This window comes from Anolis sagrei, chromosome 3 (genome assembly GCF_037176765.1).
Source record: "Anolis sagrei isolate rAnoSag1 chromosome 3, rAnoSag1.mat, whole genome shotgun sequence".
Classification (NCBI taxonomy): domain Eukaryota; kingdom Metazoa; phylum Chordata; class Lepidosauria; order Squamata; family Dactyloidae; genus Anolis; species Anolis sagrei.
The window spans coordinates 69,898,027-69,920,014 of NC_090023.1; the positions used below are offsets into that span (position 1 = coordinate 69,898,027).

Genomic DNA, 21,988 nt, shown 5'->3' on the forward strand with positions numbered 1-21,988 from the left:
CATGAGAGAAGTCTCCCACAGGATGGTAAAACATCTGGGTGTCTCCTGGGCAATGTCTCTGCAATGTCTCTCACACCTGAAACGAATTAAAAAATTAATTCAAGCAGGGATCTGGATCACGGCCAAAAACGCTCAGTTGTTTCAAAACAATTACGAACCGGCTTGGAAAAAGGTGAAAGAAGATCTGACCAAATGGAAGCCGTTAAATCTCTCCCTGCTAGGAAGAATAGGTCTGATCAAAATGAACATCTTGCCCAGACTACTCTACCTATATCAGAATCTACTGATAATTCGCAACAACAAAATCTTTGAGCAGTGGAATAGAGACATAACTAAATTCATTTGGAATGGGAAGAAGCCTAGGTTGAAACAACGTATTATGATAGATAGGAAAGAAAGAGGGGGCTTTGGGCTTCCTAGTTTGAGAGTCTACTTCGAGGCATGTGCCCTCTCCTGGGTAAAAGATTGGATTACTCTCAGAAGAGCAAACATCTTAACTTTAGAAGGTTTTAATCTCAGAGTGGGGTGGCACGCGTACCTATGGTACGATAGGGCAAAAATAGAGAGCAATTTTAGAAACCATTTCATAAGATCAGCTCTATTAAAAGTCTGGATAAAATACAAAAAATACTTTTACAATAAAACTCCCCTATGGCTGTCGCCCCTTGAGGCAAAACAAAGACGCCTACTCGGCTGGCAACAATGGCCGACATACGGAGACCTGCTAATCAAAAGCAAGAGTGATAACGCGTGGAATCTGAAACAACAAGAAGATCTGGTGCATTCCTTTAAAAAACTGACATGGTTGCAGTATCATCAACTCCGAGAATTATATAAGGCGGATTCGAAACTCGGGTTTGAAGAAAAAGGAGCTCCGTGGGAAGCAATCTGGAAAACGGAAAGAAAAACTATCTCCAAGTTATACAACCAATTGTTAACCTGGGAAACAGAGACTGAGGAAATAAAAAACTGTATGACCCTATGGGCCAAAAACATCGGACGCCCAATAAATATAACGGAATGGCAGGTAATGTGGAACAAGAAGCTGAAGTATACGTACGCCACCGCCTTAAAAGAAAATTGGCTAAAAGCCTTTCACCGTTGGTACTTAACACCTCATAAATTAAGCCAAATGTACTCAAGATACCAGAATTCTTGTTGGAAATGTAAGACCCTCCCGGGAACGTACTTCCATATGTGGTGGTCGTGCCCGAGGGTACAGAAATTCTGGAGAAAATTCCAGAACGAGGCCCAAAAGATATTTAAAAGGAAAATCCCCATAAAACCAGAATACTTTGTTCTGGGATTAACAGATGACGGCTTCAAACTCAACAGCGAAGAAGATGTAATCTGGACATATATCACCACCGCCGCGAGAATAGTCCTGGCAAGGCACTGGAAGACAGATCACATACCTAGTACAGAAGAATGGATGGATAAAATCTCAGAAATAAGAGATATGGACAAGTTGACATACCTGTTGAGATCGAGCTCCGGTAGACCAGTCAGACAAACAGACTGGTCTAAATTCGATGATTACGATAGGCAGAGAAACGCCGGAACAGACAAGGAGCCAAATTAAGAGGAGACACAGCAGACACCAACTAAAGAAGGTTGCGGTGCGAAGTTGTCCATGCGACCTTAATTGGACCGCGACAGAGGAATTTAGAATACTCCGTGTGGATTCTAAACGGAAGTTCTTTTAACCCTATCCCCCACCCCAAGATTTAAGTAGCATAGAGCCCCGACCAAGACTCAGGCGCCATAGGGCGCAATTTGGACATCTAGGATATGGTCTTTTCTAACACCGTTGGTGTGAGAAGACTCAATACCCTGAGGGTCCCGAAAGAACGCTGTAATGGGCAACATTTTACACACTGTAACCTACCTTTACAGCCCCTCTTCCCTTCCCAACACCTCGCAGACCCCCCCTCCTCCCATATCCCCCTTCCCTACCCTCTCTTTTCCTTTTCCTCTCCCTCCCCTACTTTCCGACCCCTTGATTGTATTTTTTAAAATTTTTACACGCTGTATCATATCAAAATTAATAAAGATTATTTAAAAAAAATTAATTCAAGCAGGGATAAAGACACTACTTTGGTCAGACTGCATCTAGATTATTGTGTCCAGTTCTGGAAATCAGCATTCAAGAATGATATACACAAACTAAAATGTGTCCAAAGGAGGGTGACCTGAAACGATATTGACAAGCTGAAACATACCAAAGGAAGGTATCCTGGATGGTAAAAGTTCTGGAAACAAAGCCTGATACGGAATAACTTAGGGTGCTAGGTATGTTTAACTGGAAGAAGATTCTTACAACAGTCATACGTAAGATGTTTCAGATTCACATGTTTGTTAACCGTTTCTCTTTATGATTCATTTCAGCTGTTTTAATTAGCAACCATACTATTCTTGCCCAGTTCTGCAAAGATCATAACATTGGATTTGTGATTGCTGGACCAGAAGTGATGCTTACAGCTGGTAAGGTTAAAACGACTAAAAAAGAAAAGAAAAATATGATTCAAAATTCAGTTTTAGGTAGCAAAGAAGTTGTTTATGCAACACTGGATGAGGAATCAAATTTTAGAACATAGCACCAAATGGAGTGTAAAACAAATCATTATTAATAGGAGTAAATCTTTTATCATAACTAAAAGTAGACCTATTCAGTCTGTTCAGTTTATATAAATGCTGAGTTATCAAGTTCATTCTGATCTTGGTTCCTAGGTGTCAATTTTCTAATTTAATTATAATGTGACAATAGTTTTAAGACAGTTGAGGGTGGTTATGCTCATTAAGTCTTCCTTCAAATTGATTGCTTGCCTTCTGATAATTTCAATTTTTCCCCCAATTCCGTGATCTCTTTATTGAGATGGGAGAAAAATGATACTTGAATAAACAGTAACATTGTCTAAGAAGTTAGGTTTGACTTTTTCAGTGTTTCATTATTAGGAATTGTTGATGACTTGATAGCCGCTGGAGTTAGCTGTTTTGGCCCTACAGCAAGAGCAGCACAATTGGGAGCAAACAGGCATTTTAGTAAAGTCTTTCTTGAGAAACATGACATTCCCACGGCAAGATGGCAGGCATTCACCAGTTCTCGTGAAGCTTGCACCTTTATTAACAAGTAAGTGATACTTTTAGTTTATGAATAACTGGCTATTCTTTAGATTTTGTGATAATAGATTGTTGTTTATATTGTGTCTCTAGTTATATAATACCCCTAAGAAGTTGCCAGTTAAAATATTATTTATATTCTCAAAGTACAACTAACGTATCAGTATTTCAATGGGAGGTGTGGGCCTGCTTTTGGCTGGTGAGATAGTTAAGTTAATTTGTATTGTTGTGTGACTTCAAGTCATTTCAGACTTAGGGCAAACCTAAGTCTAAAGTGGGGGGGGGGGGGGGGTAATTGACATTGGAGGGCCACATCTGGCCTGTGGTTCTTAGTTTGTGGACACCTGGTCTAGACTGATTTAAAATGAGAACATTTTCAGTTATTTACCTCTAGCCTGCTATTTTTTAAATTTAAAGTGTCGATTTTCCTGCATTGGTGGTAAAACCTAGTGGATTTGGACATAGAAAAGAAGTCATTATTGCATCAAACAGAGAAGAAGCTTGCAAGGCAACACAAGAAATTCTGCAGGTGACATGTATCTGTTAAACTATAGTAATTCTGGTTTATAATGGCTCTGCCCTATATAATAGAGATGTTTCTTTATATCAAAATGCATTACTTATAACAATGAGTTATGAAATATGTTACTTTTTGTAGTGACTGCACTATTTTTTGTATATGTTCATTTCACTGAGTTGAAATACATAGCTAGTCATTTCTTGAAATTATTCTATCAATGCTGAAAAGGATAATTTGTACTCACAAAAACTGTAAATCAATCTGCAATTCAACAAAGATTTTATTTATAAGCAACATGTTTGCCCAACAACATATATTAATTCAGTAATCTAAATTCAGAAACACAATTTCTGTTTGTTGCCCCTGTTTGTAGAAAGCGAGCATCTCAAGGAAAAGTATTCTATCTACTGTAATCTTTTTTCATCCACTGTTGGGATAAAGCAACTATTCAGTACTATTTTCAGGTAGAACTTAGCTTCCAGAAAAAATTCATAAAATTGAAATAGATAACTTATGCATGTGAATAATAAACAGCATTCAACAGCAGTTAAAGAATTTCCAAGGTCTAGACATGGGATTCGGAGGATTGTGTCGGGGGATATTGTTCTTTAAATTAAGGCCAAATGTCATTGAGGTGTCAGGTCTAAGATATTCTCTTTTTTCCAACATGGTTGGATCATATTTTTCTTTGTTGAAATATAATTGGAAAGTTGTATGTGTAAATAAATGTAAGGCTTTCTCTTAATTTTAATATGTAATCCCTGACTGATATTCTCAGATGATACAGTCCTCCTAAAAGGACTTACTGTTTATTTATTCAGGTTGTGGATATTATCTCCCATCAAACAACTGTGCAGAATCAAGATAAGTTACACATATTCTAATGAACACAATCTCCTATATGATGTAGACTGAAAGTCATAGTCAACAAAAATGTATCAAGCACTGAAATCAACAACAGTCACTATAATTGCAACTTTATTATTTTAATAATAATAACAATAATAATAACAATAATAATAATAATAATAATAATAATAATCTGACCAGTGGATTTCATATTTATAACACAGGGCAACATTTTTGGCGACTATCGAGAAACAGTTATTGTCGAAGAACTTCTTAAAGGCGAAGAATATTCTGTATGTTTTACATTTAAAAAATAGTTTTCTTGTATTGTTTTCTTATTGTTAAAATATTTTTTTCTAGTGTATTGTCATAGCTAATCACAGATTTGTAGAGTTGGGAGGTTTACTATTAGTCCATTGTCTTGTGAATGCAGGAAAATGTGCTGGAATGAGGATTTGAGTTTAGATCTCTCTACCTGTCTAACGGCGCTCCATGCAGTCATGCCGGCCACATGACCTTGGAGATGTCTATGCTCTCTGGAGATGTCTATGCTCACCAACCCCCAGAGTCACACACGACTGGACTTAATGTCAGGGGACAACCTTTACTACCTGTCTTGAAGCTTACTAGACATCTCTGCTTTGGTCCCAGTTTTCCAGCCAAACCTACTTGGTAGGATTGTTGTGTTGACAAAACTGGGGGCCCTGAGCTCCTTGAATAAATTATGTTATTAGGTTCAAGGGTACCATAAAAAGTGTGGAGCATATGGGACTGCTGCACAAAGAAGCTGTTGCCTAGCTGAGATGTGTAGCAGATTGAGCTGTGACATCTAGCAAGTGCTAACAGAGTGTGTCCAGTGGAGTAATAACAAAACAATGCTACTTGTAGAAACTCTGTTTTCATCTCTGCATAGATGTCAGCATTTTGGTACAGTTTCTGTTCTAATTATGTTTGCACAGGCTGTTTTCTACGCAATTTAACAAGTCATTTGACAAGATGTTCTACATACTGTTTCATAATCCAATTGTGTTACACACAATTGGATTATGTGGCAGTGTAGACTAATATAATCCAATTCAAAGCAGATAATCTGGATTCAGAAACTGAATTATATGACAATGTAGGTCCAGTCTAGGTTTTAATGTTGCTTGCACTAACTGCTCTGTGTTAGTACTTGCAAAACACTGCCACACATTTTACTTTTGTGTTAGCTAAACATTGGGTACAACTTTGGCCATCTCACTTTAGTCAGACTCATGCTATTTCCTGAATTCTTCCAATCTCATGCAAAGTGTAAGAAATATACACAATGTTTGCTTTTGACATATATCACTCAATTCCTGTTATTTTCCTCACAGTTTCTCTGCTTTGTGGATAGAGATACTTTTACTTCCATGCCACCAGTCCAAGTCCAGAAGCAACTTCTGGATGGAGAACAAGGTCCAAGCACTGTTGGAATGGGAGCTTATGGGCCTGTACCTCAGGTAGCAAAAATGATTTTCTCTTATTGTGTTTTATATTCAGATGCTCAAATACTAAGGCTCTGAATTTCATGCCAATCATACAGGGTTTCTTCAGTCTGGCAAAAAGCTTCAGGATTTGGTGGGCATTGCTCTTGCACTTATTGGGATTTTTGGAAAATCCATATGACATACTTCCTTTTCTGTTCTATTGTGAATTTTTTAGTCTGGCCATGATTTTTAAACATTTAAAACAGGAATGGATGGCGTTGTTTCTGTTCCAGCAATTTTGAATCTGGATCTACACTGCCACATAACATCTAGATTATCTGCTTTGAATTGATTACCGTATATGACAGTACAGAGTCATACAGCCCAATTCAAAGCAGATCATGTGGATCATTTGCTTTGATAATCTGGATTATATGGCAGTGTATATCCAGCCTGATACTGGAAGAGGCAAATTCCTACATCTGTAGCCAGTTTCATTTGTTCTCATACTTCTGGGCAATCCCACTGATGTCATGTTGAATAAGACTGTGACCTTTCGCATGGAAGTTTATAAATAAAACCTATTTTTCACATTCTTCCATGCCAAAGGTCTATTTCATATTTCACACTGACCTTCCTTCTTTACTTCCAGCTACAACATAGGATATTTTACAGTTATATTGTTATAGTGGGTTGTGTCTAAAGAAAGAAACCAAGGTGGAAGTGCAAAGCATTTTCAGATGAGTTAAGATTTAAGAGACATATTTAAGAAATGAAAGAAGCAGAACAGAGAGTGGCAAATGTTGTTTACAGTTTCAGAAGAAGAGAGGGAATTGAGCAAATGCTGATCTATCAGTTAGACATCAGTTCGAAGAAAGATTTCTACAATTGATCTGTGCACACTTAGGAGTGAGTGTTGTGATTACAAAGAGCAGAGTGAGCTGCTCAAAAATAAGTTATGGGTAACTAATGATGTTTTTTTTCTGGGAGAATCAGTTAGAGGAGCCAGAAACTGCAACATTAGATAAGGAGTTGGGTGAAGTGCTAAGGGATATGGAAGGCTCTCAGGGAAAAATACCTGGAGCTAGGGAGATCAACAAAAGTCTTTGTTTACAGATTAGAGCACAAAATAGACAGCACCGGTCAGAGCAAGTAGGTGGGAAAGTTGGGGAGAAAATTCATGGGAAAAGAAATTACTTCATGGCTACCTATTAATTAGCAAGTTGTTTACCTAAGGGTTGGTTCAGGCAAAGTAGCATTAAAGTGAGAATTTAGGCCTGCATTCTCTGGTTCTTGTTTCAAGTCAAGCCTCTGTTTGGGATTTAAGTATCCTGGAAGTTTTCAATGTTTTTGTTTTGTATTTCTGCTCAAGTTTTACTAAGTATACCTTTTGCTTGTGGACTTATGCTGTACTTGTGATTGTTTGGCTATCCCTGGACTGTATCACCTTGGGATCTGCATAAGACAGTTGGATTATATATATATATATATATCTTATTTCTTTATTCCTGATTTTTTATATATTGGATGTGTTTTTACAATAAACTCTTTGCTTATACTCTGGACTCATGTGTGGTGCTGTTGTTATAGGTTTTTCCAGGCCTGGGGTGCAACAAATTTGCTGTGAAGTACAACTGGTATACAGTGTGCCCTCGCTATATCGTGGTTCACTTATTGCGGACTCACTGTTTCGCGGTCTGCAATAAGTGGGGGGGAGCCATACTCTAGGCCTTACCCTGGGGCTTGTCTCCGCCCACTCGACAGCGGCATCCTCCTCTTTGCCGAGTCTGCTGCTCACCTCCTCAGAGGCCCCTTGGGCCCTGTTGACGGCACTGCCAGGCTGGGCTGAGGCCTCAGACCAGACCTCAGCCCAGCCTGGCAGTGCCATCAATGGCACCCAAAAGGCCTCCGAGGCCATGGGCAGCAGACTCGGCGAAGAGGACAAGACCGCTGCTGAGTGGGTGGAGCATCCTTACTTCGCGTATTTTCACTTATTGCGGGTGGTCCTGGAACGGATCACCCACGATAAGTGAGGGAATATTGTATTGCTTATTATAGAGAACTCTGAATGGTTCCTATTTTCCATTGCTCTTTAGGTTTCTGAAGTTCTCCTAGAAAAAATTAAAAGCACACTTCTTCAACACATTATTGACTGCATGGAGCAAGAAGGCATGTCATATGTAGGTAAGAGATGTCATAAATCATAGGGTTTAGAAATTATTTTCTGCTCTGTGGTTGATTCTCACATACGCTTTCTTTCTGGATTATTATATAAGATGTTCCTCATATTTAAAACCGCAGTTCTTGTTGTCCGTGCCATCACCCAGTAGGTTCTATTCAGGCCTATTTAATAAATAACTTCACCTGAAGAATTATTTTATTGGTGAAAATTTTGAACCTCAATGAGTAACAATTTACAGGTTTCCTCTGCTTTACTTCATGTCATACCTTCATCTTGCTGTTTACTACTTTCAATCATTTTTGTAAAATTGCTTTTGTCATTCTCATATCCAGGTGTGCTGCAAATAGAATTAATACTTACAAAAGATGGCGTGAAAGTTTTAAGCATGGACTGTAACTTTGGTGACCTTCAGTGTCAGGTAAGACAGAGCTGTCCAGCTTGACTTTATGGACTACTGAGCCCACAAATTCTCAAGATTTCTGCTGTGATAATGTAATGCTGTTACACTTGCAGACGGCCAGTTCTCTCACACTAGAAGCGACTTGCAGTTTCTCAAGTCGCTCCTGACACGGAAAAAGCATGGTGAAATGACCAAAAAGAAGGTAGTATAATGCCATGACTAGACTGCATCAGCCTCACAGCTGTGTTACACACACATTTCCCTTCCATGGTCCAGTACAATTATATCAAACAGATTCTGGTTTGACAATTCAGAGCTAAAAATCGTGAGATTTCTTTTGCCATTAATTCATTATCTGAAATAAGATACTGTTGCTATACTTGCACCCTGCAATACAGGACTTATCATGCTGGTCTGGTTTAGTAACAGTACATAACATACGCTGAACACTTTAAAAGGACTGAATAAATCAGGGATAGGTAACTTTTACTGAGGGCAGATATTTTGTTGGCTCAAAATATAGAAACAGTTGTGGGCATTTATTTCTGCCTGTTTAGTAAGTCCTTGGGAGCTTATCATTCCTGGGTTTTCAAAGTTGCAGCTAGTTCTAGAAAGTCACATAAAAACTGCTAGTAGGTATGTCATATGGATATCTTTAAAAGTCTTGATAAGTACATGAGGAAACACCTACCAAATCCCAAACCTTTTGGCTAGTGTGGATGAGACCTCAGTGGGAGAGGAGGCAGGGCTAAGAAAGCAAGAAGCCTGCAGGGACTTTTCAGAAACCATAGAGTAAAGGAAGCTTCATACGACAACATACATACAGACAGTATGCAACAGGATCATAGATAAACGTATTATGAGAGAAGGCCTGAAGGAGGTTTTTTTCATTTCCAACAGGGGCTATTTCCATGGACTGGACTGGACCCATTGTATTCTGATCTCCATGGATTTCTGGAAACAAATAAAAAATACTGTACTCACTGATTTGCCTATTGCATCCAATTTTGCAGGTAGCTCTTCGACTTCTTAGCAATGATCTATGCGAAGTGATCCAAGCTGCTATCGATGGCAAACTCCGTGATGTGACATTATCTTGGTCAGATAATTTAACTGCGGTGGCAATTGTCATGGCATGTGAAGGCTGTCCTGCACAGAGCACAGAGATCACTGGTAATTCATTCTGATCACTTCTATTGCAAGAGAGAATTAATAATCTATTTTTTATTTGATGATTGTCATTATTCCTTGTCAGATAAACTTTCCATGATAATCCTCTTAACTCTAAAGTACAGGAATGTGGGCAAAATGTGCCCTTCCAGATGTTGCTGGAGTTCCATCACCCATGGGCGGTGAAGCCAGCAGTGAGGGAGTTGCACCTGAACATCTGGATAGCCATACTTTGCCCAGCCCTGCTCTTTTACTTTAAATTGTTTATTAGGGCAAGGGTGCAATCCTATACTCATTCACTTACTTATATGTTTCTTGTTAATTGGCATCAAATTAGCTTCATCTTAGACAAACCAATACATGAGAGACCTCCATGACATCTTATTACTCGTATTAAGAGCTCTGCTCAGATCCGTTTTCATTGTGTCACACTGTCTCACATATATATGACAGTCTCAATACATTCTCTTTGGCTTCTAGTGTGAGTTCAGACTTGAATTTATGTTGGATACTTTTATTTCTCTTTTTGGCTGTTGATGGTTCTTGAAGACCATATTATCTACTTTCTATGAAGCTGGCTTTCCAAGGCTGGATATACAATGCCATATGATTCAGATTATCAAATCAGATAATCCAGATAATCTGATTTGAACTGGATTATATGAGTCTACACTGCCATATAATCCAGTTCAGAGCAGATAATCTGGATTTTATTTGGTAGTGTTGATGGGGCCTAAATCTTGAGTCTGCACCACTGAAATCAGTAGGAATTTATTCTGAGCTGATGAGATAATGCTCTTTCTTGGTCTCTTGTTTTCAAGGGTTCCTAGAGTGAAACATGGTATAAAATGTGAAATAGGTTTCCCCACTATCCGCCTCCAGTTAAATAAAACTGAGTGTTGAAACACTCAGTATAACGCAATGAAGTATTCTGAAATATCTTTCCTTTTAATTTTTGTAGGACTACTTCAGGCCAAGGAATTGGGACTCGAGATCTTTCATGGAGCAACCATAAAAAAGAATGATAGAGTGTTGACTAATGGAAGCAGAGTCTTGGCAGTAACAGCTCTCCAGCAGGGCCTCATGTCAGCACTTGAAGAAGCTTACAAGGGACTAGAAGTAATTTATTTCCCAGATGCAACATACAGAAAGGATGTGGGCTTTCTGACTTTGAAATTCCTTGGGCAGTCTGTGTACGTATTTTAAAAAAGTACTAGTATGGCTGCAATCCAGTGTTGTAGCATAAATAGCTGCATGGAAAGACACACTACTTTAGCACTGCACAACCTTCATGCAGAATAGCACTCTTGTATTGTTCTTGCCAGTCAATTGCATGCTATTGTCCATTGAACAATTTTTGTTTCATGTCAGGAGCGACTTGAGAAACTGTGAGAGAATTGGCCATCTGCAAGGACGTTGCCCAGGGGATGCCTAGATGTTTTACCATCCTGTGGGAGGCTTCTCTTATGTCCCCATATGAGAAGCTGAAACTGACAGATGAGAACAAACCCTGCTCCGCAGATTCAAACCGCTGACCTTTTGGTCAGCAGTCCTGTTGGCACAAGGTTTTAACCCATTGTGCCACCAGGGGCTCTTCATTGCATGATGACAATGCAAAATATCAACATGTAATTGCAATTTCTATTTTTGTATCCTCTCTTTTATACAAACATACTCTTCCACCAAATATGAATATATTATTACAGTACACACTTTAATACTAATTCATTTTGAAGCATAACACATTATAGTTTATTATGTTTTTATCCTGAATTTTTCCCAAATATGGTTCTCAAGCCAGTCCATATGAACAATTCCTTTCAATAACATGATGACATTGAAATTATTACAAATTATGCTATTTCAATCAGCAAATCAAGATAGTAGTCAATGTTATTTATCTATTCTTAAAATACATTTGTAATATAACCAGCCAAACTGTTTTATAATAAATAATATGATAAGGAAATAACAATAAGATTTCTCATAGTCTGGAGCAGATGTTGTAAAATTATCTTTTCTGAGGTCAACTTCAAGAATTACCCTGGAGAATCCAGTTCAAAGAAGGCAACTTGTCTAAGGTCAGAATGATTGTGTCCCACTTCCTTTTTCAGTTTGGTGCAGTTCTTTAAAGCTCCCTTGGCAACAGAGGTTGAGTGGGAATCATGTTTAAGTTCTTCTCTTATGTTATGGATATTCCTGCTGCAACATCTATGACATTGATGTGTCTTTTATTTTAGGAGGCCATTATATGAAGAAATTGTTTGCAGTATCTTGAGCCACCCACCTAAGCTTCCAGCTCCCAGTGGTTCCAAGCCAGGTAAGGACAGGGTAAACTGACAAATTAAAAAATGGGCTTGATGGAAATATTTCAAATATCTCCAACGCAAAACATTTTTTCCCACACAAATGTCATGTCTGTACCAGCCAATATGGGGCAACAGCTTTCTTGGTTGTTTTGCCTTTCTTGCACTGTGACAAAGAGATGGGATACTAAATATGTGGGATAAATGTTGACTGCCATAAATTTATTATACAGTAAATTAGTTTAAATGTACTTCTCGGGCAATGGAAAGAAGGGATATAGAATACGGTAAGCCACATCGTTCAGACCAATGCCCGCCTGGTACCAAGATTTAAATTATACATACAGTAAACCCATTGAAATAAATAGGACTATAGTAATTAATTTAAATCCAATTGATTTCCGTGAATACACTGAATGCATGACATAGGCCCTTCTACACTGCCATATATAATTCAGATTATTTGTTTTGAACTGGATTATATGGCAGTGTAGACTGATATAATCCAGTTCACAGCAGATACTGTGGATTATCTGCTTTGATAATCTGGATAATATGGCAGTGTAGAAGGGGCCTGCATTGAACTGGATTGTATGACAATGTAGACTCATATAATCTAGTTCAAAGCCAATAATCTGGATTATATGACAGTGTAGAACCAGCCTTACATTTTGCACTGCTGCGAATATTTGCCCCCCTTTTCACTTTGGTTTTATTATAAATTCTATCAGAAGATTGTGCTTATTCGTATACCTGAAACTTTAACTATTCATATAAATTGCCCTCAAAATATTTTATTTCTCATTTATTTATAAATATTGTAAAGGTAAATTTGGTAATTGCATTGTTTTTCTCCCAGAGAGGAGTAGTTGTTGTGGTATGGCATGCATCATATAAAACAAATAAAATATACACTTTGTTCTGGAAATATAGGGCTATCAATACAGGATTCCTCAAAGTGCTTGTTTACAAGCTTGGTAGGCCTATGTTTTAAACTTCTAGAAGCCCTGATTATTGGCCATTTCCTTTGGGGCTTGGTTTCTGGGAACTGAGGTCCTAATCATTTGAAAAATCAAAGGAGGACAATCTTTGAATTTTGTGAGTATTGTAGACTATTAAAATTACAAATAGATGGGCTGGACCCTCTAAGAAGTCAAAATGACTAACTACAAAAGATGAGGTTATTTTATGTCATGTCAAGTGATGCTTAGGCATGTCTGAATCCAATATATGAGAAGAATATATCCAAGTAGATGAGCTTTTTTTCTCCTTCATATATTCTAACACTTCCCAGTATCCTATGCCTGTATCAGTGAGCTGACTGAAGAGAACAATCTTCAGCTTTTTGACTTTATGTACTTTGCAGGCAACGATGAGGAGCAGCAAGGCACACCTGCCTTCTTCGATTTGAGAGCATCTGGTTATGTTGATCCCATTCTAGTATCTCAAATTAAAAGCATTGGTACAAAACAGAAGGTAAACAGAAAAGTTCTCATTATTCCGTTTGCACAATTTTGCTACAAGTGATAACAGATCGATTCCATTCTAATCCAGATGAAATAGAATCAATGGCATATGCTTATAAATATTCCAAACCATTTGTAACAAAAGCTACTAATTACTTTGGGGGTGGGGGTGCTAGCATAATGATAACATTCCCTTAAAAAAATCTTTGAGCTTTCCTGCCAATAAATCTTCTTTTTGGCTTTTCTTCCTTGTTTGCCTTCTGGCTGCATGAATTTTTAATTCTTCATATTCCATGCCAGATTAATCAGACCTGGGAAATGATGGTTCTAGTTTATGGGTGATCGTTTTGTTTTATTTTTCTATGAACATCCAGCCAAGTTCCTAAGCAACCTGGCAAGTCCCCTTGCATTGTAACTTGTGTGTCTGACTTAAAGGACAGAAATAGGACTAGAATTCTGTTAATATGTCAATGAGCTGCTGTCATCAGTCATTATTCTCAAATGTTTAAGAGGTTAACACAGTTTTGTTGCACTTTAACATTCACACCAAGGCCACCTTGTCCGGAGCAGCTTGAGACTTCACAGCTAGTAGGACAAACATGGGTCTCAAGATGAGCAGCAAGACACAAAACGTATTTGACTGTCATGTCTTATTTGTTTTATTGCAGAATGAGCATCATTTTCTGATCAAGTTTAATTTTTTAGCACCCTAACCCCCATAGTGAACCAATTCTAATGTTCCACCCACGGAGGTCGAAGGAGCTGCATAACATTTTTATCCTCATAAGGCATTTCCAACTGTTTTAGAAAGTAGTCCTGCAGTTGCTCTGCCATCTGCCTTCCCAAAACTATATCAGCTCCTTGGTATTCGGGAGTCGAAGTACTGGCATATCAGTATCAGTACTGATGTGTCAATACCGATACCAGTAGTGGAAGAAGAGGAGTTGAGTTCCTTCTTCTTCCACTAATGGTAAAACTACAACCGTTGAATGTACCCAAGCGTTTGGCTCCATCAAGACCAAGGACTGATTTAGTCTTTACATTTTCTTTTTAAAAGAAATGCATTTGCATTACAGTTCTGTTCTGATTCACTTCTTTATTACAGATTGCCGAACTCTGCAATAAACATGACACGATTGGTCAGGATTTGGTTGCCATGTGTGTTAATGAAATCTTAGCTCAGGGAGCGGAGCCCCTCTTCTTTCTCAATCATTTTGCCTTTGAAAAACTGGATGTTGGAGTAGCTCAGGTGATCACTGATGGCATTGCAGAAGCTTGTGATCAGGCAGGATGTCTTCTCCTTGGTATGACCACTTGTTCTGTTGCATCAATTTTAAAATGTTTCCTCACATATAAATAGTCTTATATTTTCTTGATAACAACACAACTCTCCAATTGCAAAGTTTTAGTTTAATTCAGAAGGTCTTCCAAATTTGGGGAAGGGGGCCACTACACACAAAAGGCTTATCAGAAATTGTCCAAATCTGGGTTGGAATTATCAACATTGTATCTGCATTCTGTATGTGTGTGTGTGTAGATGGATGGATGGATGGACAGACAGACAGACATACTTGCAGTGACAAAAATAGTTATACTAATCTCCTGCATCCAATCTCCATTTTAAAAACATGCTCTAGTGTTGTATTAGAGCGCCTTTCCTTTGGTCAGTTAATCCCAGTAACATATTGGCGTGAGATTCCCAGATACAGTCTTACATGGTTATCTTGACATTATATCCAGGTCAAGATTTTGGGTATTGCACTCCCCCAAAAGTTACAAGTCTTCCCCGGCTCCCAGAATGGACTTTTTGGACTGTATCTCCAAATTGCCCAGAATGCTTTAGTCGTGATAGCCTTGTATTCCCAAATAATAATCTTTTTCCAAGAGCTTGGTTTACAATTTCAGATTAAATTGGAAAGACTTGAAAAAGTATCTAATTTGTACTTGATTGATGCCACATTCTAAATTTAGGAAGTGCAATTCAGCTGTGGGATCCTAGGCTTTTTCATTTGTGTCTGTTGTATGCATGTGTGCTCAGGCTTTGGAAAAAAATTCCCCACCTGCCCTGTCCTATCAATATTGTTATTTTGTATTTCTGCTGATCTTTCCTGGCTTGGATCTACGCTGCAATACAAAGTATCAAATCAGATAGTCTACATGATCTGCTTTGAACTGGATTATATGCATCTACACTGCCATATAATCCAGTTCAAAGCAAATAATCTGGATTTTAGATTGGAGTGTAGATACAGCCTGGGTCTCCTTCTTTTGTTCCCCCTAAGACCAAAACTTTGGGAATCAAGCTCAAATTAGTGATAGTTATATACAGTATATAGTCAGACACACAGACATCACTGTGTTTGCAACTAAATGAGGAACACTATGGCATCCTTATATGAAAAGCAAGCTTCATGACATTTTCTCCCTTTTCTCCTTTAGCAAGAGAGGCCAGTGAAATGTCTGGCACCTGGGCATCTGGTGAATACCACCTTGTTGGCTTTGCAGTTGGTGCTGTGGAACGAGGAAGGCATCTTCCCCAGCAGGAGAAGGTTGCCAGTGGGGATCTTGTCATTGGGATCGCTTCTTCTGGTCTTCACAGCCAAGGATTTAGTCTAGTGAGGAAGATTATTTCAACATCATCGCCACACTATTTGTCTTCAGTTCCTGTTGGGTGTAACAGCTGCGGTTCTTTGGGTAAATTAACACCAGTCATTTTCTTACCTTAATTCTTTCTTTGGAAAGCAAGAGCACTAAGCTGTTACTGAGTCTTCAAGTTGCAACATTGTACATAATTAACTAATTTAAAACCTAGTGTACAGTTGGCCCGCCTCATTCACTGGGATTAGGGATGCAGGACACCTGTGAAAAACACAAATAAAATAATCTATTTTTTATCTGAGGTAACATATCTCTGTGAACCTGTAAGTTCTCCAGTGTGACTCTATTCAGGCAACCTGACCATAGACCTGCACTAGAGGGCCTAGCAGTGGTTCTCAACCTTCCTAATACCGTGACCCCTTAATACAGTTCCTCATGTTATGGTGACACCCAACCATAAAATTATTTTTGTTGCTACTTCGTAACTATAATTTTGCTGCTGTTTTGAATTGTAATATGCTGGTTGTATTTTCATTCACTGGACCAAATTTGACACAAATACCCGATACACCCAAATTTGAATACTGGTGGGGTTGGGGGGGATTGATATTGTCATTTGGGAGTTGTAGTTGCAGGGATTTATAGTTAACCTACAATTAAAGAGCATAGCTGAACTCCACCAACAATGAAATTAAACCAAACTTGTAAAACAGAACTCCCATGACCAACAGAAAATACTGGAAGGGTTTGGTGGGCATTGACCTTGAGTTTTGGAGTTGTAGTTCACCTACATCCAGAGAGCACTGTGAACTCAAACAATGATGGATTTGGACCAAACTTGGCAGGAATACTCAATGAGAACACCTGTGGAGTTTGGGAAAAATAGACTTGACATTTGGGGGTTGTAGTTGCTTGGATTTATAGTTCACCTACAATAAAAGAGCATTCTGTACCCCACTAATGATAGAATTGGGCCAAACTTCCCACACAGAACCCCCATGACCAACAGAAAATCCTGTTTTCTAATGGTCTTTGATTACCCCTCTGACACTCCCTTGCGACCCCACAGGGGTCCTGGCCCCCAGGTTAAGAAATGCTGCTCTAGAGAGACTATATTAATTAAATCCCCAAATGATAAAATTTGCAAATAATAATAATAATAAATTTGCAAATGTGGAGGGCCAACTGTATATTTCTTCACTTTATTAGATCTCAGTGTTGATTTTGACTGTAACTTTTGCAAGTATGTCTTCGAGTCAGATATATGTTTACTGTCAGCACATATTGCTTCTGACAAATAAATAAAGCAATCTTGTGATGAGGAAGGTGTTTTGAACCTTGCTCACTACCTCTTCAAATTACATATGATTTCATCTTTTGTTTAAAATTCATTGCATGATATCTTCACAGGAGAGCAGTTGCTAACCCCGTCCAAAATCTATAGCAAAGCCCTGTTGCCTCTCTTCCATTCGGGAAATGTAAAGGCCTGCCTCCATATTGCTGAAAAGGGATTGATGGGGAGCTTTTCCCAAATTATTCCAGAAAAAGTTAGTGTAGTTTTGGGTAAGTAAGAAATTCAAGCTGTCATCTTGCTATTGCACTATGTAAATGTTACTGTGTTTCAGAAGGCCAAAAGGAAGGGCGGAATTACTTTCTCAGAAGCAGAACCTGAAAACCAGAACTGGACTCTGGAGTGTCTCCTTTGTGAGTTTTGAGACGAGGGGTGGATCATTTCACCGATTTACTCATTTTGTGTTGGAAGAAGTCAACCCCCTCCATTCTCAGACTCTCCCAAATGCTCCAACATGACTATTGATTTCCCAAAATTTTAAAAGATCAATTCCTAGGGCAAACTAATCCATTTTACTGCCTGATTTCAGAATTTGGATAGGAAAGATCTCTTTGGAGGGGATCTCAATGTTACACTCTTACTCAGCTTCCTGTGTTTACAGATAAATTATGTATGCTTTTGCTTATTGTCTGTCTTTCTCTGGATTGTATCCAGTATTGCTGATAAAGATTAACAGGGCTTTGACAGTGCCAAAATATGTAGTTATGCTGGTTGTGTATGAATGGTATTGTCGTTTACAAATGTAGTTTTTTCCCCCCAGATGCTCATTGTTGGAAGATACCTTCCATATTTTCTTGGCTCCAAGAAGAGGGAAATCTTTCAGAAGAAGAGATGATGAAAACATTCAACTGTGGGATTGGTGCTGTGTTGGTGGTACAGAAAGAGGTTGCTGGGCAGGTTTTGAAGGATGTCCAAAAATATGAGGATGCGTGGCTGATTGGGAAAGTCATCCATCATATTTCAGGTTATTGAATTTCCCAAACTGATATAAGAACTGATTCTGCAGCTGTTCCTCTTAACATGTGAAGTAAGGATGAAAAGCAACCAGGGTTTTAGAGACTGTGGGCGCTTCCAGACAGTGTCAAAATGTGGGTTTAAAAATTGGGGAGAAAATCCAGGGACCTGACAGCAAGTTCACACACAGACCTGTCAGTCCTAGGAAATGGTCCCTCGCTGTTCTCACATCTTCTTTTGAAGTAGATCAAGATGGAGGGGGACAGGGAGCATCCAGCAGAAGTTTTTAAAAACAATGATGTGCTGGCCCTCATATGTGCACATGTGGAGATCCCAATGTACACACAAGCAGATTTCTTTTCTCTCTTTACTAATCTAAGCTCTGTTTAATATTATAAGAAAGAGAGGAATGGTTGCAGAAAGTCCTAATTGCTTCCATTTGTTCTTCCCTTTAGCCACCTGTGTGTCCATGGCTCCATTTTATGACATCCCGATCAGCTGTTTCTGGCTTTTAAAACATATGCGCTGGAGCAGTCCACACAGGGGGATAGGAAGGAAGTCATGTGTTTTGAATTACTTTAGGAATATATAGTCATGTGAAGATGCACATTTTTGGGGCAGAATTGGGTTTTAAGTGTACTTTTTAGCACATGCTTTTCAGCTGTTAGCTTGATTCTACCTGCACTTTGGCTAAACACCATTTAGCCCCCACCCTGCCTCCACCCCCCTTTTTATCCTGGTTACTTCCAGATTTTACTGCATGTATAAAAACACCTCAAGTTTTTCAGAGGACTAATCGGGTTTTAAAGACAATGTTCTTCAGAATAATCATCATTATAAAATGTCTTCAGCTCTTAGGAAGCTGTCTATGACTCTCCAGGACAGGTGTGATCCCCAAATGCTTGCCTTAATTGTGATGGAGAATATTGCAATGAATGTTGCTGTTCATCTTCCTAATGAAAGGGAAAGTATGAGGGAATCATAAACCTGTATTCACTATTATTAGTCCTTTTGATGTTGCAGATCTTGCTGGACCTAAAGTAATGATAAACTGACATGTCCAATTGATTTCAGTGAATCTGCTCAAACTAAAGTTGCATTCAAAACTAAATTAGATATGATTTGCTTGTAAATCTGTTAAGAGATGGCAGATAGTGTAATGAACAGGGATAAGAATTTCTCTATGATATAGCTATATCCATGGTTTCCTTTATCCATATCTGACAAAATATTCCTCTCTAGGCAGGCTCATAGCCAGGATTTTTATTGGGGGGGGGGGGCTAAGTTTGATTGGGGGGGGTGAGTTTGGTTCGGGGGGGGGGTGAGGATCTACCCTAGCAAACCTTTTGTATCATTATCCGAATTCCCCCATGCATATAATATATATTAGGCACGGTGATCAGATCATGATATGAATAAACATAACAGTTTAAATAATGTACCAGTAAGGCCTTCTCGCGGACCACCCTGAGAATTTCAAGGGGGGGGGGAGCTGAAGTCCCTCAAGGCCCCCTCCCCCGGCCTGTTTCTAGGCATTTTCTAGGTCCTGCAACACAGCTCTATGGCATTCTTAGGCAGAATTCCTTTATTTCATTAAGGTTTGTAATTATCCACAGTTTCATATCCATGTGAAAACTAGCAACATACCCCCCACAATAATGGGGTTTATATTGTATTTAGATTTAGAAAACAGGTAAGCTGATAGTTTTGCATACAGTTTCCTCAGATATGTATTTTTAGCTGCTCTATTTTATGCCATGGATGGGAATCTCTGAACAAACATAACTATGTATTGCATATAAAAAATCCTCCTTTGCTTCTGAGGAAACATGTTGTAAATTGACCTATTGCCAGACATCACTCTGGTGGGTATTAATGTTCACTGGGAAATAATAAGAAGAGAAGTTGAAACAGCAGTGAAGGGAGATGGAGACCATATCTAGTGGATTGTAGATCAGCCACAGAGAACCTCTATTATGCAGGTGTAATCCTGGAGTTTCTTTGAACCATGCAGGTGTTTATCTATCTCCTTTCCAACTTCAGCAATCTCCCTTGTCTTTGAAGTTTTCAAAACATCTTTTGAGTTCCATGCCAACACATTTTTTTTTCTTTTTCTCAGTGTTACAGACTTCTACTTTTTTTCCCCAGCTATACATATGCACTCAGATCATTTTCCATTTTCCCCTTCTTCAGGGTATCCTCAAGTAGAAATCAGAAACCTGTTTGAAGTGTTGCTGCAAAGTAAACACCACTATCCTATGAGTATTTCTGCTGTAGAGGGGCAGTTCCAGAACATGCATAGAAAAAGCAAAGTTAAAGTAGCTGTTCTTATTTCTGGAACAGGTGAGCATGCAACATTACTTCAGTTTTCTTTTGCTGTTTGTGAGATTACTGATTCTGCCTTGTGGTGAGCCAGATGAGTCACACTTTCATTTTGCTGTCATTCAGAGATGCCTCTAATTTGAGATATTCCTTTTCACGGAATAGCAATGGAAAGAATTTGGGCATATGTGCAGACAATCTTTTTGCTATTGATCAGATTTAAGATTCAGTGGAATTACAAAATATTGGATTACGTCGTGTTCACATTCCCTTCAAAAGTAGACCATTCTTATTGGCAAACTGAGCAATGTTTAAATTGCATGGCTGTGGAGTGTCCCCACACCTCAGAACTTCCGAAGAAGGAAAGGTAATCAAGTATGCATTGTCCAAGGCTTTCATGTCTGGAATCACTTGGTTTCTGTGAGTTTTCCGGGCTGCATGGCCATGTTTCAGAAACATTCTCTCGTGACATTTTGCCCACATCTATGGCAGGCATCCACAGAGGTTGTGAAGTCTGTTGGAAACTAGGCAAGTGAAGTTTGTATATCTGTCCAGGGTGGAAGAAAGAACTCTTGTCTGCTTGAGGCAAATGTGAATGTTGCAATTGGCCACCTTGATTAATATTCACAATTACAACATTCACACTTGCCTCAAGGAGACAAGAGTTCTTGATAGGGGTGCCAAGAGATGCAGAGATTTCATAACACAAACTGAGAGGCATTTATATGAAAGTTCAGCATTCTGATTGGCTCCTGTAAACTTCAAATTAAAACATAGGGTGAATTCATTGCCACATAGATATGAAAGCTTCCACAGAAGCAAATTATTTGTTTGCTTGGTTGCTTATAGGAATTATTATACATGAATGACTTGATGCTCAAGGATATTTTGAGTGTCCTTTTCTGTACAACTGTATACATGCTGCCGGTCCACTTCTGAGCACAATTCAAAGTGCTAGTCCTGGCCTATAAAGCCCTATACGATTCTGGCCCATCTTACCTGTCCGAAAATATCTCCCTCTACGTCCTGCCTCTGAGTCTAAGATCATCCAGGGAGGCCCTGCTCTTGATCCTGCCATCCTTGCAAACATGTTTGGTGGGGACAAGGGACAGAGCCTTCTTGGTGGTGGCCCCCCACCTGTGGAACTCGCTCCCCAGTGAAATTAGGTCTGCTCCATCCCTCCTTTTTTTAGGAAGAAGCTTAAATCATGGCTCTGGGACTAGACATTTGGACAAGAGGCATAACAACACTTGTAATGTTATGAGAATTGACTATGACATGCTTTGAATTTGGATCTTT

General features: G+C 38.9%; 1 protein-coding gene across 1 annotated transcript in view; it reads left to right on the forward strand.

Moving 5' to 3' along the window:
- Window positions 1-21,988, forward strand: part of LOC132771882 (trifunctional purine biosynthetic protein adenosine-3-like) — a 29,063-nt gene that overhangs the window by 1,499 nt on the left and 5,576 nt on the right. Inside the window, exons 2-17 of the mRNA XM_060770393.2 lie at window positions 2,389-2,484; window positions 2,956-3,130; window positions 3,538-3,649; window positions 4,714-4,782; window positions 5,848-5,973; window positions 8,037-8,124; window positions 8,455-8,540; window positions 9,536-9,695; window positions 10,654-10,885; window positions 11,933-12,012; window positions 13,365-13,474; window positions 14,570-14,768; window positions 15,904-16,158; window positions 17,473-17,625; window positions 18,174-18,377; window positions 20,561-20,710. Coding sequence (XP_060626376.2) covers window positions 2,389-2,484; window positions 2,956-3,130; window positions 3,538-3,649; window positions 4,714-4,782; window positions 5,848-5,973; window positions 8,037-8,124; window positions 8,455-8,540; window positions 9,536-9,695; window positions 10,654-10,885; window positions 11,933-12,012; window positions 13,365-13,474; window positions 14,570-14,768; window positions 15,904-16,158; window positions 17,473-17,625; window positions 18,174-18,377; window positions 20,561-20,710 — 2,295 coding nt within the window. The remainder of the gene's footprint in view (window positions 1-2,388; window positions 2,485-2,955; window positions 3,131-3,537; window positions 3,650-4,713; window positions 4,783-5,847; window positions 5,974-8,036; window positions 8,125-8,454; window positions 8,541-9,535; window positions 9,696-10,653; window positions 10,886-11,932; window positions 12,013-13,364; window positions 13,475-14,569; window positions 14,769-15,903; window positions 16,159-17,472; window positions 17,626-18,173; window positions 18,378-20,560; window positions 20,711-21,988) is intronic.